The sequence below is a fragment of the Lissotriton helveticus genome, chromosome 1_1 (assembly GCF_964261635.1).
Source record: "Lissotriton helveticus chromosome 1_1, aLisHel1.1, whole genome shotgun sequence".
Taxonomy (NCBI): domain Eukaryota; kingdom Metazoa; phylum Chordata; class Amphibia; order Caudata; family Salamandridae; genus Lissotriton; species Lissotriton helveticus.
Window position 1 is genome coordinate 1299096840 of NC_136057.1, and position 19057 is coordinate 1299115896.

The 19057-nt window shown below is 44.2% G+C and overlaps 1 protein-coding gene across 1 annotated transcript in view; it reads left to right on the forward strand.

Moving 5' to 3' along the window:
- Positions 1 to 19057, forward strand: part of COLGALT1 (collagen beta(1-O)galactosyltransferase 1) — an 85659-nt gene that overhangs the window by 46633 nt on the left and 19969 nt on the right. The window contains exons 4-5 of the mRNA XM_078681255.1: positions 16798 to 16932; positions 18402 to 18606. Of these exons, the coding sequence (XP_078537381.1) occupies positions 16798 to 16932; positions 18402 to 18606 (340 nt within the window). The remainder of the gene's footprint in view (positions 1 to 16797; positions 16933 to 18401; positions 18607 to 19057) is intronic.

The following is a 19057-nucleotide window of genomic DNA, read 5'->3' on the forward strand; positions in this document are numbered from 1 at the left end:
ATTTGTGGCTGTCTAGCTACCCAAATTCTCCTTGCTACAGAGGTGCCAATTCTGATGGATACTTCTAACTGCGGGTTCAGTGGTTCAATCCAGCTCCAGTAAGTGGTGTCATGCAGTTAAACGTCAGGTCTGTCCTCCCCCGAAAGTTACATCAGGGCCACAATATAACCACCACCTGCATGCAACAATATTGGTTCAGTTCTTTCCATGCCTTTCAATGCGGTTCCAGAGCAAGGAACACATCTCCCCCAAAAATGGCGGAGTTTAAACCCTGCAAGGACTGTCACAAACAGATGATGGACCCTCACAACTGTCTGTGGTTGGTCACAGGTGTCTCAGCTCCTTGCCTGACTCCACTGCTCGGATAAATCCAAATGCCATCCGGGGCGAGGAGGCCAAATTCTACACCACAAAGCATTTAAGGAAGGCTTAGAAGGCCCGACCCCAGTCAAGGACACAGGTGTGTTCTGGCTCCTGAGGCCGGAACACTGCTATTCTCCTCCCATCTCCATCCCCTCACCCCAGCCTCCAGCCCAGTTCCTGATCCTGATACACTTCCCTTACTCTACAGATACACATAGCAAAAGCAAGAAGATAAGATGATTGTAATGTCAGTTCCCAGGCATGTGGTGAAAATATTTTTTTTCTGGATTTACAGGTGGTTAGTGCAGTGGCCTAGACTCTATCACCAGACATTGGTCTGAACTCTCCTTCTGGCCCTCCCACTGAAGACTCTGCATCCTTCACAGTTGTTATCGGTATAGAAGCAGAAATACTGAACTTACAACTTCCATTACTGGAAATCAAAACGTGTGTTTACAGAGGTCTTGAAACCAGGGCAGCCCTTCCTTTCAATGAGCCATTGACAAACACACTACTGAGTGAAGCCTGGATCTAACCCTCAAGTTAATCGGCAAATAGCCAGAAGACCTCACGAGGGGACCCATCTTTCCTACTGCAGCATTGAACACCAGAGGCCTTGCTAGTTCAAGCCTCTACCAGCAGTCTAAATCCCAACTCATTTCTGGCCATCCTGCCAGACAGGGTGCTGAAAGGAATGGAAGCTGTTGGTAAACACATGTTTTCATCTGCCTGCCTTACCTTCAGGTCCGTAAACACAAGTTACCTCACTGGATGCTATTTATATGCTTTATGGGTTACAGTGGCCAATATCGTGCCTACACCCCGAAGATCTTCAGGCCAACCTTCCCTAGATAATTCAGGATAGCCGTGACACGGCTGCTTGGGTCAGTCAGATGGCATTGTGTCCACTGGATTTTTGAGCGATGTCCAGCAATCGCTGATGATTATACCTTTCGATGGCACTTGTCTCTTTAGATACAAGGTGGGCTCTGCCCTAGAGCTGTTGAAGGAGAGCAAAACAGGCATTCTATCTGCCTAACACTGTCCACGTGGCAGTTTACCAAAAAATTTCACCCCTTTTGAGGCTTTAGAAAGGTATTCCAGCAGAGAGCATGACCAACCTTCCCTCAGCAACAATACACCTGCTGAGCCTTTCAAGGCCGAGGTTGAGATCCAGACTTCAGAATCCAGGCTCCCTGGGGCAACACATTTTCCACTCTCCTGCCCTCCTAGTCCTCCGTTGTTGCTGCAGAATCACATTAATATGCTTTCAGCAGTGCACTCTCACCTGGTTGGCGTTTGTATAAGCTTTTACCTCCACGGGTGGCTGAGTTTCAAATTGGACCAATGAGCCCCCTAAACCATTCAACATGATTTCTCCCTACCTCTCGTTTTCACTCATCCAAGCATTCCCCATGCACTGCAAAGCCTTCCAGTGGCCACTTGTTCATTCTCCAAAGGGAAGTTCAGACTCTTGGATAGGGGGGTCATAGGGAAGGCGGTTTCAGTGGGATCGGAAGTCTCAGTGGGCCCTGCACTAAGGGAACCTTTCAGATTCTATTTGGGTGTCAGAGGAGACTGCAACAGATGTGCAGTGGTGGCTCCTGAGCTGCAGTTGGATCGGCGGCAGACCCCTCTCCCTGCTAAACCAGTGCTTTCAGTCATGACTGATGCATGGTTGTTGGGCTAAGGAAATCTCTGGTAGAGGTGGAGATCAGAGGACTCTGGTCTCTTTCGGAAACCCTTTCTCCACATCAACCTGTTGGAGCAGCAGGTAATTCACTGGGCATTGAAGGCTTGCCTCCATTTTGTAAAAGGGGAACTTGTGCACGTCCTCACGGACAACACCACCACCACTATCCGTTGCTGCAACAATTAGCACTCAGTGGGGTTGTGGGCTCTGTGCCAGGAGGTTCTGCACCTCTGGAGCGGATTGTCATTGCATCTCCTTGATTATACAGCTCCTGGCAGGATCATTAAACACCAAGCTAGCTGTGCTTATCGGACCACCAATCTAAGCTGAACTCCGAAGTTGCAAAGGGTGTATTCCAGCAATGTGGAGACTCCTGCCTCTCCACAGCAGAGAATGTGCAGTCTCCCAACTTTTGAGCTTTCGAGTTCCCAAAGCATTTCTCACTGAGACACCTTTCGACTGGATTGCAGCTCTGGACCCCTGTAAGCCTTCCTGCTGCTACCTCCCCTTCCCAAAGTCTTGAGGAAGACCAGGAGCCCATGTCATCCTAGAGGCTCCAAAGTAGGCCTGAAGAGTGTGCTATCTGGAACTTCTGGCCATGAACATTTGTCCTTCAATCTGGCTCTGGCTGTCCCTATGGGAGGACCTCCTTTTCGCGGCAGCAGAGCAGGGTCTTGCAACCGAACCTGTGCAGCTTACACCTCCATGTTTCGAAACTGAGCTGCGACAATTGATGGCCTTTGATATCCCTCCCGAAGTAGTGTATGTCATTGTGGCAGCCAAGCCTCCCATCCACTATAACCATTTATGAGGGATGCTGGGAGACGTTTGTTGCTTTGGGACCCTACCCACATATCCAACCATTACAAGCACAGTTGTCTGAAGTACTACTTTTTTATCACTAGCCCAGCAAGGTTGTGCTGTGGCAACAGTTTAAGGTTATTTGTATGCCTTATATTCTTTTCTGCAGTTGCCTGATCAGACCTCTCTATTTAAATCACCCGTTGTGATGCAATTATTTTTAAATGGACTACCCATATATTCCAATCAAAAAACCTTAGTGATGCCCCAGTGAGGCCACAATCTGTTTTTCACATTCTTATTTATTTATTTGAAAAGTTTTATACAGCACTGGCTAGACCGGAAGGTATAGGAGCGCTCTACATGAGGATCCGCGAGTTACAGGTTACATAGTTACATCAATTAAATCAAAGAATCACGGAGCGAGGAGGAGGAGGAGGAGGAGGGGGAGGGGGACGGAAGGAAACACAACTGTGAAACGAGGAAAAACATGGTCAGATGACCGACTGGATAGGTGATGGACGAGGGGGTGAAACCAGGGCCAGACTCCTCTATAGCTGCATGTGACCGCTTCACCGGGCATCAGCCAAGGTTGCTTGTGCACTGAGGTAAGTACAAACAGTTTTGGTATCCGTCCAGGGGCATCGTCAAAAGTCCATCGAACGTTCTATCAAAGTTCCACCGGGCATGGGCCATGTTGATTCCTGATGTGCGTCCCATTTGAGCCAGTGCAGTTTTCCTCAGAGGTTGCTCACATTGAAAACCATGTTCCTCATTACGATCAATTCAGTTAATCTTGAGTCGGCTCTGCAAGCGCTCTGTCTAGCAACTGTACACTCTTTCTTCTCCAAGCCAGTGCTGACGCCCAAAGCAGCGTTCTGCAAAAAGTGGTTACACCTTTCCACATTGGGCAGTCCGACTCCCTGCCAGCTTTCTATGCCCCCCACCCAGTCCAGCCAAGGAGGAAGAGATACTTCATCAGTTGGACCCCTAGAGAGCGCTGAGTTTTTACATTGATCGTACCTAACACCATCGAGTAGACTATCAGCTCCTTATGGTGTTCGGTTCTCGGGGGCAAAGAAAGGAAAAGGTATGCAAAAATTAACCGTCTCTAGGTGGATTGTCCTCTGCATTAAAAGCCGCTATGAACTGGCCAAGAAAGAGCCTCTAAACAGCTTACAGGCATATCCTGCCAGACTTAAGGTTGCGACCACTACACAGGTGCATGCAGTGCCAGTCTTGGATATTTGCCAGGCTGACATATGTGGATCAATTTACATGTTTACAAAGCACTACTGCCTGGATATCCGGTCCAGCGGAAGGGGGTACTTTCTCTGTTCAGTCCTGCAGGATTTTCGTGTCTGAGTCATTCCACAGTCCCACCAGCTGGGCAGGTGTTGCTTTGGTATCTGTTCACAAGATGACAAAGTTTCCATCAAAAGACAAAGGACTTACCTTTGGTAACACTCTTCCTGGTGGATAATCTATCTCATCGGAGATACCTCACAGAACCAGTGCCTCCCAGTTCTGGGACATGGACGCCTCTGGCGCCAATGCTCTATTAATCCTATTGGACCTATCCGCTGCCTTTGACACGGTTCATCACAAGGTATTGATGAACCGGTTATCTGAAATGGGTGTAAAGGGGACTGCTTGGAAATAGTTACAATCTTTCCTATCAGATAGGTCACAAACTGTAGACCTAGACGGTGACACCTCAGAACCTTTCTCACTTCCATGTGGGGTGCCACAGGGTTCGACTCTTAGCCCAACGCTTTTTAATATTTATGTGGCACCTCTGGCTGGAATCATCAGGTCATTTGGCTTTTAGCTCACCTCTTACGCTGATGACACACAAATTGTGTTGTCGCTGACGGAAGGAGCTGAAAAGGAGGCAGGGGGTCGCTTTCATGACTGCATGAGTGCCATTTCGGCCAGAATGTCCGCCAATTGTTTTAAACTCCATTCTGCCAAGACTGAGGTTTTAACATTTGGCAACAATTCACGAGTGTGGACACCAGAGTGGTGGCGGGAGGATCTGAGCCTATGTCCAGTACCCACAAGAAAAGCCAAGAATCTCAGAATTCTGGTGGACAATAAACTTCCTATGGGGGACCAAGTCAGTATGGTGACCTCAGCTTGCTTTATGGTCCTCAGAATAATCAGGAAAATCAAGTTCTTCCTGACTGAGACTAACCTTAAGAACGTGGTGATAGCACTTATAATGTTGCGTCTGGACTATTGCAACAGTCTATATCTTAATGTTCGAAAACAACATATGAACAGGTTGCACTTGGTCCACAAGCTGTGGCTAGAATGCTGACCGGAACACCTAACTTCGTCTCTGTCATGGGAGAACTTAAGAAATTGCACTGGCTCCCAGTAAAGCTAAGAACACGCTTTAAGGCATTGTGTATTGTCTTTAAGGCAGTTAATGGAACAGGACCAGAGTTTCTCAAATGAAACTTTCATGGTATGTTCCAGTTAGAATACTACGGTCTACTGGGTCCAAACAAGTACAAATTGCCCCTTTCAAAAAACAAATTGGGGAGGTAGAAGCTGTGTTTACTGTGCTTCAAGAGCATGGAATGAACTTCCGTTGCAACTCAGAAATGCCCCAGATCTCCTATCTTTCCGTAAGGGCCTGAAGACATGGCTCTTCTCTCACTATTAGGCCTCCGTTTCCCCAGGTAACCAGTACTTAGCGCCAGGACACCCAATGGTAACCGCGTGCTCTATAAGTATAAATAACATAACATAACATTCTAATAAAGATTCCAAGTAGAGATCTGCACACTGGCACAATCTCATTACTGAAAGCTCTATGTCCAACGGACAGATGTCGGAAAAAAACTGACTTCGACTCACGGAGGTAACAGTTCCAGTGTGGCCCGGGCGAGACTGACTCGACACAGAGCCACACAGCTCCACCTACCGGTGCATGAGGGAATTCCTGAAGAAAACAATCTCTGAATCTAGTCTGAGCCTTGGGGTATTCAGAGTGAGCAATCTGTTGTTAGAAAGAGTATCCACCAGAAAGAGCATTACTGAATGTAAGTAACTTGTTCAGCAGGATTTTAAATAAAAGCACAGAGAAGAAAACTTTCTTTGAAGGAAAACTATATTAAGTAGTTTTTGTCTTTTATATAGAGAAACATCTGATGGCACACACGTCACCCATCCCCTGGCCAGTGCATCAGCAGTACCGATGTGAGAATGGTACCATCTGTGCACCTTGTCTTACCGGATGCCCATATTGTATAGAAACCTTAGCGTGGTGGGCGAAATAACCCTTCAGTTACTCTGTCCTGGTTCTATGAGTCCTCTGAAGGTAAAGTTGAGCCAGTGCACTTGTCTGCACTAGAGTCTTGCTGCAAACCTGTTCGACCTCAGTTACTATTTTATCCAAGTTAAGATGGATGAAAGGGTCTCCTGTGGCTAAAGCTTGTGATTCTCACTCCTTTAGGTAGCTTTACTGCTACTAAGAACACCATTCCGTTCTAATGCAGAAGCTCCCGAGGAAACATTTTGTGCTTGAAAAGAAGTGAAAAAAACCTGATGTAAACACTACTGATTCCTGCGCTGTTTTTCACATTGTTCATGTACACGTTTTTTGTATACTGCGAACTGAATATTTACCACATACAGTGTGTAATTGTGATGTGGGGGTAATAGTGTAATTTCGTCTAAGGGTAGTAACTTAAAATTAGGCTAGCGCAACACAATATAATCTGGGTATAGTGCTGGCCCTTTAGCCTTTGGGAATTCAGAGCACATATGGGTGTAAGGCAAAGCTAGAGTAGGTGCCAGTGGTGGGTGAGCAGTGAAGGGGGGACTTTTTGGGCATCGTGGTATATTTTGTTGAGCTTGTCATGCAACAAGATGTTAGTTTCCTGAAGTAGCAGGGGGATGGGGCTTAGCAAATATGAACTTGGATGGCATTCCATTTTCTCCTTGCACATCTTGAATTCTAGCAGCCTTGCTATGAAAATATAATGTTGTGCATCTTAAATGACAACACTGATGAGATCTTCTTCAGGCTCTAGGGTAGCAGGGGTTGCCAGAGCCCATTGTTTTGTATGTGATGCATGAGGTATTGAATGAGAGCTTGGCAGGAGCTTTGAGTTAGTTTTATCATTTGAGAGCTGACCTGATCCTGTCTCTTCTCGCGAGTCCTTTTGGTTAAACCTTCGTGTATAGACCTCTTCCATGGAGTCCTCTGAGTTTCAGTCGCCCCTGCCAGAAGAGCACTGGCACCGTCCAAGTAAGACCGGAGTAGCGTTAAAACTACTGTTGTGAAATCTGTTTCGTTTAGGAAAGCTTTCTCTTCACGGAGTAGGGTCAGTACTCTATATAAGGTTCCACTGCCTTCTGCCACTGCCCGTAATAGACTCGAACTCCTTATGTTTAGTCCTGTGGTGATCTCCTGTGTGACTTCTCTTCGAGTACCAGGTCAATACACCATGCTCTTCTCCCCGCAACTTAATCTCCGGCTTAACATTTGCCAAAGGGTTTCCCTAGTCGTCGCGATACTGCTAAACATTGACTTGACCATTCAGGGTTACTTGTGACATCACTGATGTGTGCAGATGGAATGATTGAATCTAGTACCTGTAGCTGGTCACTGTTATAGCCAGACTGCCATGGGGTAATATGCATTAAAGGAATATCTCACCTTTTCTTTACCCCTCACTACCTCCACCCCAGATCTTCCTCCATGGACGGACTGTTATCTCATTCTATTTCAGACTGAAGTATACAAATCTCACCCTGTTTTATGTACAGCACATTGATACCTCTTGTATAGCTCTCTTTATATAGGAATGCCTAAATAAAATGCTTCATGAAATCTCATGGGTCAATCTTTCACTGATGTGTATTCCTTTCCGTTCAAGCATATTTTGGAATCCTTTTGTAATGGCACTAGTAAGGTTATGATCCATGCTTTCAAATAAATATATATGTTGGAGAACACAAATGTTTAATATGTATGCATGTACTTCGGTGAACGGAAGGAAGTCTGATACAGTAGTTTACAGTTCAAATTCAAATGCACTTAACTGTCTCCAGACCAATGGCAAACTCAACATGGCGGCCATATTTACAAAGTAATGCTGTTCTAATTTCAGTAATCGGTCCAGGCTCCGATTTGTGTTTTCTTTCCCTAATAGCAGCCAGTGCGTGGTGGCTGGTGTGTACCCTGATAAAGTGGGTGGCTTGGGAATGAGGTCTGGCACATCTTGAATCAGACTCATCCCCCACTGTGTATGTCCGCCATTGTTTTTGATTATGAGTTCTTATATCTACCACTTGCAAAGGAGTACCAAGATGGCTGCCATGACTTAGGTCACAGCGGGGGGTTATCTTTTGAATTGCGCTAGGAATATCTTCTTAGCGAATAGAAACGGGTACAGGTTTCTAGATAAGGGGTGAGAGGCGAGCGTGTACAGTGTAATCGTTTTGCACTGGTCCAGGTCATAAGAAGTGTGGTAAATTATGGAGGTATTTCTTTGCCCTTACTTTGTTTCAGCTTAATCCACAAATCATTGGACTGATCTTTGGAAAAACATGCTTCTGATATGCTGTTCTCTCAGAAGAGGTCTACGTTCAGCTCCTAATGTCCTGATTTAAACTGAATAGTCTAAGTGTTTGTTTTTTTTCTCGGGCTGGGCTCATGTTTTAGTTTTGCTAGCTGGGCTTGTACGTTTGCAAGTTTACACAACTCATTCAAAGGGTGCAGTCTGGATTGTAATCCAGCACTGTAATGATTGGTCCCCTGCCCAACCAGAGCTCACTTTAGTGCCAGGAACGAGTGATGCACTTGTTCCCTTTTGAGCTTTTAATATTTTCACGGGCTGTCTTGATGATTCTCAGACAGGCCCAAGGCATGCTCCTGATCTGAGCTCTGCTTTATGGTAAATTGTGTTTTTTTTTGTGTGCATTTCTGCTGACGTAGGTAGGCCCTTTACTGCTGAGGTGTCCGGTATGAAGCAAGTACCAATGTCTCTGAAGTTGTCGTAAATATTTTTTTGCGCTTGACATACTTATTTTCTTATTATTGAGTAATGTTAAAATGCGAGTAAACCTTTTTATTTTACGTGCATTTTGAGGAAGGCATCTGGGAATGATTTGTAGAACATAGGGTAGGATCCTGTTCCACCAGAGTCAAGATTTTGATTGGGGGATGTAACCTTTCTGGCTGTGGGCCATATCCTGGAGCGACCCTTTGCTGGAAGGAGTTGCAGGCCAGTCATTGGGCAGTGAATCCAAGATGGCCTTCATGGTACTGTCCCGAACAATATCCGCAACGTTTTGCTGTGTAGACGTTTGAGTGAGCAGATTCTCTGACTGCAGGTCCACTCTGCTTTTCTGAACATACTGTAGGATAGCATTGAAGCCCATAAACTCCAGACCTGGAAATACTAAACATTTTCCTGTATTGCTGTATATCTGCCAAATGTTTTTGTAATTCAGATTTACGTCTATTTGAGTATATGAGGAGGGTCTTCTCAGATGCTGGAACATGAAGAAGAATTCCCTGACTGATTTGTGATTTACACAAATAACTCTGGAATGTTGATCTATGAAGTTACTTTATTTCCAGGTTTGTGACATTGTGAACTTACTGTAACACTGCTCATGATTTCTGCTCCCTGGAGCCTAGTTCTGCTCTCTGCCACACAATTGCAAGGACACCAGTCAACTTTGCGCATCTCGAAAGATGTGCTTCACTGATGTCCTTCATGAATTACATGCCGGCCAGGACTTGCACCCCTGTGGTATGCTAACAATAGCTGTGCAGCTGTCCATTGTCTCTCTGTGATGTCGGGCCTCCTGGAATGGGCGCTGTGCCCGCCCACATTGCCCTTTCACTCGTAGCTGGTTGGACCCTGCTCCGTGAATTTCGATTGTGATCATGTGGTGCTGAAGAAACTTGGGGTAACCAGAAATGGTACCGAGGTGCCTGCCTGCCGCCTCCTTTGATATAGCAGCAGGGGTGGCTGCAAAGACCAGAAAGATGTTTAGAGGAAAGGAATGCTATGCGGCTGCTGAAAAGTAGTGCCTCCAGTGCTTGGAACGTCTTGGGTGCAGCCTGAGGACCACATTTGATCTCATCAAATGAGTCCGAACACTCGCCGCAGGACAAGGTTGTGCAGCCTCTTCTGTGCTTCAGATGCTGGGGTGCTAAACACTCGCAGTCATTGTAGGACCGCCACAAACGACGCGAGTCTTCTAAACCGGGCATCCTCTCAAGCATTTTAGCTTTGCACCAGGTCGACAATGCGTAACTCTAGTCTAAAGCCACGATTTGCTGTGGAAAAATCAAACTTAATTTTACAGGGCTCTCCTGATGGTTGGAGTAGGCCAGCACAATGCGTTCAGGAGTACAGTTTCAATCCAAACATGACTGGGGAACAGCCATTTTAAGTAACCGCTTCTTAAGCTTTGTAGATCAGTAACGTAGGTTTTCATTTCTTTGGTAAAGGGTGCGTTTGAGGGTAATCCGGTCTTCCCCGTGGTATTGGCCTGATGCACTCTAGCTACTAGTACATACTGCACAGTGTTTACACCTAAATTGCATGTAATTGGACCGTAGAATCTGATTTGGGAACTTGGTATCAATCTAAAACTACTGATTGGCTCCAATAACGTTATTCGTTATTACACTTGTGCTCTGGCTAGTGTATCCGGTACTTCGAATGTTTTCTGCTCTGCAGTTCCAGATTAATTGTTTTTCCCTGCCTGCTAATCCAGCCCCCTCCCCCCCCCCCCCGCCAACAAAGTCTGAGCCTGCTTGCCCACTTTGGTTATTGATGTTCGTGTGATAATGTCTCCACCCAATCGGATATACACATTTTATTTTGTTGTAGATTCTATGTTATACCTAGGAAGAGATGGATTATGCCCATTTTAAAATATATGAATATGAGACAGTGTCGTCCAGCATTTTTAGCTATACAACTCCTGGAGGATATTTTTTCTGTTGCATCTGTTGCGGCCTTCCTTAAAAGCACTTTTTACTTACGTAAGACAATGATTATATAAATTCTACTATTCCAACTTTTGGCCTATGTTAATATCGTGTATACTGTTTTTTAAATATTTGAACGTAATATTTTGATGTGATTTGATGTACTTTTATGGTTATTCATGAAATATAACCGAATAAAGTCTTTATGAATTTGAATTGAGTCTTCTTGCCGAATCTGTGAAGCCTTCACAGGAGCTCAGGCAGTGTCAGCTTTGGGTGGAGTTTGCTGGCGGAGTGGCTCAATTGGGTCGTGTGTTGTTTTATTGCATTCGATGCACGCCCACTTTTTATGTCTGGCGGGTTCACTCTGCCGTACATGTGACGTTTTAAAATGTCTTGGCTGTTCTGTCATGCTGTATGCTTCCTGAGCAGCTGTCGTTCAGTGTAATTGTAAGTCTCCCCAGCCCTGGGAACTGCACTTTCTGAGGCTTAAGTTCTGATTTAACACAAACATGTCAAGTTTCGGTTTTAGATTAATGCCAGCTTGACTCGCAGTTGGTTAGCTGTTGAAAAGCAGGAGCGCTGAATTTATACAGCAGTGGAGGACCTAAATGTGCGTGGGGTTGACTAAATGATCTGCCACTGAAAGGAAAGTGTATGTAACTAAAAAGGCATGTTGTGCTTGAAATTAGATTAAAGGTAAATTAATATGGCAGTTTCGGACTGTTATCCAACTGTTGATATTTCAACACTTTAAATAAAAAAAATGCTATACAAAATAAATTGGTTTCTTAAGGGGAAATAGACATCCTGCAGTCCCTATTCAAACTCGTAGGTACCAAGAATCAATAGGTTTGGCCTGCACAGAAGCGCCAACCCGCCATATTGTGTGTACCTGAAACGCTCTACCCCTAAGACTTAAAAAACAACAGCAACAAAAAAATGCTTAAAACCAGAACAGTGTTGCACAGAGTAGAACACAAACCTATATGTGGCCCATCCTTATAATAACAGATGCGTATCTAACGTTCTGTACGACCTCCCAGTGTCTTGGAATCTGTCTTAAGGTGCATGGTGACTCGCACATGGGTACTGAAAGAAACACTTTCTACTTAGAAGTCAGGATGTGTAAAAAGAGGCTGCCCTTCAAGATTTAGGGCCGGCAGCAGGTCTGAAAAGAGAAGTGTAACATTTGAGACAATTTAATGCTTGCTTATAGACATAACTGATACTTTGAACACTGTGATATTAACTTGACACATCCTTATTTTTATCTTATTTGAAATAATTTTAAAACTAAGCTCTGTTTCCTGCTGTAGACTTAACTACTTCCTTTGAGCTATCCATTGTCGGATATTAAGAACATCTATATAAAATACCTACCTTTTTAGATCCACACATAAGAAGCTGATGTAATTGTAGGACCTGCATTCATTTTCGTATGCAGTGTTCTTATTTTCTTGCTCCTTTTTGAGACACTTTAAAAAAAAAAAAAATCCTAATTGATGGCTGATACTTGACTCTGTAGCAAATGCATTAAACACATACTTATGAATCTGATGAAAACGTAGTGAATACAATATCGCAATCTCCCAATGGGAGTTGTCCCCCAGTGCAGCGCGTTAAAAAATACCCAAGGGCATAATGAAGACCAAGTTGATTCCAAATCAATTTGTAATTGTATAAATCATCTCATCATTACAAATTTCTTAATTTTCATCCATACGATAGTTAATTTTTTGGGTTTGAAACTATACATCCAAAATTCATTGTTTCCATATCCCTATGCATTTCGGGCTTGTCCAGCCCTTCATCAGGGGAATAGTTTGATTTCTCTTTTTTCTTGTCCGTAGTACCTGCAACAAACGCTGTAATGATGAGATGATTTATGCAATTACAAATTAATTTGGAATCCACTTGGTCTTCATTTGAACTTCATTATGCCCTTGGGTATTTTTTAAAGCGGTGCACTGGGGGACAACTCCCATTGGGAGCTTGCGATATTGTATTGACTTCAACGCTGATTTGGTTTAGACAGCGAAGCCCTGGTCTGCACGCGACAACCTGCTATCAATTCAACTATTTGTTTACTCAAACGGTGCGTGTCTAACCCCATATAGTGACAACGTAGTGAAATCACAATTGCGGTAGCTCTGTTGTGATAGAATTTGCTAGTTAATATACAGGAGTCGAGACCAGTGGAATTGAGGGGAGTATTCTTATGCAGGTTACTGACTTCTTGTTTGTTTTGTATACACTATGTGTATCCTCTGTGCTCCTTGTGGGGGGGCTTCAGTGCCACTGGGAGGGGGCATTGGTACTTGAAGAAGCTTTATTTTGTATGTGGAAGCTCACCCTAGTTCTTGTTATAGGGGGTGCGGAGAATTGATCCTGCCCTTCATGTGGGGGTGGGTGGAGAGAGATTTTGTCTGTGATAGTCTGTGGTACTTTTACTTCTGTGATAGACTTACTGTTTTTTATTTGGCGGGGAACGCAAGTTCCAACTAAATATGTAGCAGTGTTGGAGAGAGGAAATGCTTCAATAGACTAAAAGTGCATTTGCTATATAGACTGAGGCCAGTAAGTAGGGGGTCACGGTATGACTTGCTATAGACGGAGGAGGTAACCGGGGCAGGTTTTCTTGCTTCAGCGAGTGATGATTAGAAATGCAGACATTGAAAATGGAGTCTGAATATAGTTGAGTAAACGGAGAAAAGCCACAGTAATGAGAGAACGAGAAGGTGTGATTGTAGTTCAGCAGCGAGACATTACAGCAGGTGGTATAATTGGGGTATGGCAGACTTTCGTTTTCAGGGATATTCAGGCGTAGAATTTCAAAACTCAACATCAAATCGCACAGTACTGGTGTGTAAAAGTGGAAGGCAGAAAGCTTAAAGCAGCGAGTGCAAGTCTTGGAAATTGGAAAACGTGAAGCAAATGCACCCAAGAGTTCATAGCTGAAATACTTGTTGCCTCATGATAGTAGTAGAACCAAAATAGGAACACTGGTGATTCATCTGACACTTTTTTTAACTGACGCTTGCATTGAAGAATTGTTGGAAAATCGCAGCCAAACACCCACTTTTCAGATAAATGTGTAAGATCAAGTCGGATTATTGGTCTTTACGATGTCTTGGTTCTCTACTTGTATGAATTGCATCGTCAGCGTTGCATTTCATATCCTGTGCTTGTTCTACGATCTACTGAGGTAACTACGTTGTGATTCTACCAGTGGATACGGTAATTGGCTGTTAGTAAGTTGGGCGAGTTAAGTTGCAAGACGATTGGGCCACAGTAGGTGCTCGACTTACTCGTGAGTACAGGAGCCAAGCTTGTTTACATGACAGATTTGTGGATTTCGTAAGCTAAATTGATGTCTACAGACTTTGTATAATTTCTGAGGGCTATGATTTTAGTCTTGGAATAAACCATAATTAAAGTTAAAACCTAACCATGAAATGATTGGCTGTAGTCTGCAGGGACCATGGTTTGACTTTGACCATCCCGGGGACTCTACAGCTTGGGCACGTAAATGTGACCTTCATTACTTCCAGTGACCTTCTGATTCCAACTCAGAATTCCTGCTGAGTTCTGAGGCTTTCTGGCATATTGGCTTAATTTATCTCATGAACCTGTCTCTCTGTGTCCACGGTCACACTGTATCCACCTAGGCTTGTCAGAAGTTCCGCTCTTTTCAGGGAGAATCTGCTTTCTCAAGTGCATCATGACTGTGTTTGTATGTGTATATGTGTATATAATAAATACAATACATAATGAGTAAATGCGTATTATAGTACGATATTAACAGAATTCTGTTCTGGAGACACAGTAAACCATGAGGCTTTAGGCTGAGTAGTTTGTAAATGTACAGAATAGTGGAGCGCTCGTTATTTATGTACAACTTCATCCATATTTTATATTCACTAGAGTGTCATAATATATGCAACACTTGTGATACTCCTATAGTATAAAAATGATATCCCTGAATTTATTTCAAGCTTCAGACTTTCAGGTAACTGATATTGACTTTTTACTTCAAATCAGTGTCACAGAAATAACACACATCTTCAATCTAGGCACAGTTGCTTGCCAATCTCCTGATTTAAGATACAATTGTTTAGCAATGACTTGTCAATATGTTACTGTTATTTCTTCATGGATGACCTCAGCCGACACATTTCGTTCTTTTAGTACTTTCTCAAGGCTATATTCAAGTAGATTGTCTCAAATCAATAAGTAAAGGTTTATTGTGCTTTCTCAAAGCAGAGGAATAAGATATCCCAGTCAATTGAAGCTTCTCAATGGTTCTTTATTAAAAATTAAGTGGAATATCTGTAAATTTTAGTGGCTGCACAATCCTGAGTATCTAAGCAGATAATCAATGATGGTTGCTGAATCCATGAATTATAAACTGAGCAGCTCTTAGTATTGAGAAGGGACCATGATACATCCTAAGTAGAACCGTGACAACCTTGGACGTGTTAGTTTGAAAATGTCACCGGAATCCTGTTGGCCCATTCATGGGTGCACTTTGAAGAAAACAGTCTTTTCAAGGTTACTACCTCCAAAATAAACGTGTATTATGTGAAGTACATAATGGGTAATATGGTCCTATATAGTCTTATTGGGACTCTAGAGCCATTTACAAACCACTCCGCCTTAAACCTCTTGGTTTGATCTCAATAGAACCCTTCATCGCCGTATTGGACCACATTACACGGTTACCAGTTCTGGATGCCCATATATATAAATTAAAAAAACCTTTCTGCTGTTTTGTCCCTACCGAATGTGTAGCTGATTTGGGTGATAGTGACTTCTATGTGAATTTTTTCTCAAATTAGTTGAGTGGAGTCTTGACTAACAACTTTTTAAAAAATGTTTTGCCCGTATTTTATAGCAAAAAGTCTCCAAACACCCACAAGCTCCCCTTTTGAGTATTGGTTTCTTTGCACCAAAAACATTAGACTGAAAATCTTTGACCAAATGGTATCGCAGATCACTGTTATGCCTCTCTGGGGAGGGATCTATTGTACAGCATCCGAGGTCCAAGAAACAAATGTTAACCATCCAGGAGCCCAGCTGAGTTTGCACTCTTACTTTTGTGATGAGCACATCTAATCCTGTTGGGGTTTTAGCGTCGGCTAATAACAAGCGTGGAATCAGTGTCTTCTCCACAAGAAAAATATCCCATAAGAGATTATAAAAGGGGGCAATTCACTTAACCCCACGCATGCAAATCCACAGTTGAGAGCATCTGTCCCCAACCCACTGACACTGGTTTCAGTTTTACCCACAAGCGCTCCATGCAGCTCCGACATTGTGGCATACCAAACCATGCACAACTGATTGCCGCGTGGTATTCTGCAGTCAGGTCTCCATTCTGCCCTCAGTCTGGGGGCGAGAGCGGACCTCGCTGCAGCACAAATCATGGGATGATCTGGAGAGTGAAACATGCATGATTCCGGCACGAACGGACTCCATTTCAACAGATGGGTACCCCATAGCTGCGCTAATGGCACCTCTATACCAGAGGAGCACTGTGATAGGCCCGACTATTTATTGACTGCTAAAAGGCAAGCAGTTTGCCAAAATCAGTATTCCCCCCACATGTGATGGATGCAAAGTAGATATCTTGTGCTTCTTTCCATTCTTTAATCTATCATGAAATTTAATTTGTATTTTTAGAGGAATGTATGACAAATGTTGTAATTAAGTTTCACATTGCTGTGCTTCGCTTCCATTAAAACTAAGCCCTACGATAAGTTTATTGTGCCTGATGCCAACATTTTGCAGCACTGAAGCTTTCTTTAACTCTCTTGAAAGTCACTCCCCCTTTTAGAAATTTAGCAGCGCTCTATCCCCTATGGACAATGGTTAATTTTAGGCCTGGTCTTGTAGCTGGGACACTGTCCGTCACGTTGAGTCGCACAGTCCCCCTCGTCCTTTAATATCTTGTGCTTCTCCTCAGTTTGTTGATGCAGATAATCTCTTGACGAACCCAAACACCCTGAGTCTGCTGATCGCTGAAAACAAGACTGTGGTGGCACCAATGATGGAGTCTCGAGCCGCGTACTCCAACTTCTGGTGTGGGATGACTGCCCAGGTGAGTCTGAGCTGACCATCCACAATGTCTCTAAGTGCTCATAGGGTAGGTAGCTATGTATTTTTTCTAGTTATTTAAAACCGTAACAATAAAGCAAAAACATGAAAAACAGCAGCGCAGGCTGATGAGGTCTCATTTAGTCCGGTCACGTTTGCATGCATCCATCAATTGAGTACATCCTAAAATTACTTCTACTTTGCATCTTTTAAAATCGGTTCAAAAAATCCTAATTCATAAAATGGACTGCCAATAACAGGGTGCTTGTTAGGTGGTCGATCCCATCAATTGATAGGGGGACATTGGCCAGAGAGCAAAGTGCAGACTTCAGTCAGGTTGAATTTTAAAAAGTGCATATGGCAGTGTCATGTGGCCTATTGGTTTTTGGCTCAGTCTGGTCCTAGCTGTCCTGGAGAACCCAGTTTATGAGCCAATTGGTATTCACGTGTCCGGCTCACAGGCCAATGAATAAAGTGCAGACTTCAGTCAGGTTGAATTTTAAAAAGGGCATATGGCAGTGTCATGTGGCCTATTGGTTTTTGGCTCAGTCACGTCCTAGCTGTCCAGGAGAACCCATTTTATGAGCCAATTGGTAATGTGTGTGGAGCCATTTTCTATGGCTTCACACGTCCGGCTCACAGGCCAATGAATAAAGTGCAGACTGCAATCAGATTGAATTTGATAAAGTGCATCTTGCAAGGTCATGTAGCCTATTGGTTTTGGCTTACTCTGATATTGACTTACTCTGATGGCTGTCCTGGAGCAGCCAGTTCATAGGCCAGTTTGTGACGTGTGCGAAGCAGTTTCATTTGGCTGCACGAGTCCATATAATTCCTGTTCGATTAGTAGGATTTTTTTATGACTGAAATGTGGTGCTCATGGGGTTGTGGGAACTAGACTGTTGGCAGTCCACATCTGGGAATGTTCCTGAAACTTTCTATAGTTTCTGGGCAAATATATGCAGCATGACCAGAAGCCCATGCCCTCATCTCATCTCCAGCCGGCTTCTGTGATGACGCTCGCCTGGGTCTTGTGCTGTCTGTCTGATTCCGTTGCAGGTGGTAGGACGTGGGCACTGGGTGTGGGCTCCTCCTAATGAACAGGGGTGCATGGAATTGGAAAGGCCTGCGAAGAGGGCATGGTGTCGACTCTGGGGAAGAAGGGCGCTGAGACGATACAAGGTTGCTCATGAGGATGCATGCTGTTATAGTAACTTCTTGACCTTCTGGCTGACGGGATGCAGATTGTAATCGTGCATCTCTTGACGCTGGGGCACCTACTTACCAAGTATTCATGGTTTCATTTTTATACATAATCCTGTATTGCGAAAATACTTTTCCAAACAAAATACAGACATGGAATTTAATAAGTATGGCGGAAATGCATGCTTAATTGATGAGAGCTTGACCTGTGTGTTGAACAACCTGTTGGGATTTGTTGCTGTGGGTACCAATGGGTCTTTCTGTTTTTAGGGTTATTATAAGCGCACACCGGCCTACATACCCATCCGAAAGCAGGACCGGCAGGGCTGCTTCGCCGTTCCCATGGTCCATTCCACGTTCTTGATTGACCTGCGGAAGGAAGCCTCGCGAGACCTCGCCTTTTACCCTCCTCATCCCGACTACACTTGGTCCTTCGATGATATCATAGTCTTTGCCTTTTCCTGCAAGCAGGCAGGTGAGGGAGCGAGTGATGGGATGGGGCAGTGGTTCTCCCGGATGGAAGGGTGGGGGCATACTGGGGGGCAGATAATGTGGAAAGAACATTGCAGAGTTAGGAGTTAAGTCTGGAGAGCTAGTGTAGAAACGAGAGCTGGGGGGCAGGCTAGTGCTCAAGTCCGAGCTGGACCGGAGGAGGTAAAGCGCTTTGTGCACACCAAAACACTCATTCAAACTTAGGAACTAGGGAACTAGGTTGGGAATAAGCTTGGGGCTGAAGAAGGGGCTTTGTGCACTCCAGAGGCAGAGGCGGCTCTTCCACTAAGGCCGAGTTCAAAGGGAAAATAAAATGACAATGCAACGTTAATAGTTACATTATCATTTTAGTTTTTGTACGGAGCCCGAGCCAGGTGCGGGGTAGGGTTTAGCTGTCCTCACAGGGAGGAGTGGTTACTTCACCATAAGTGCGC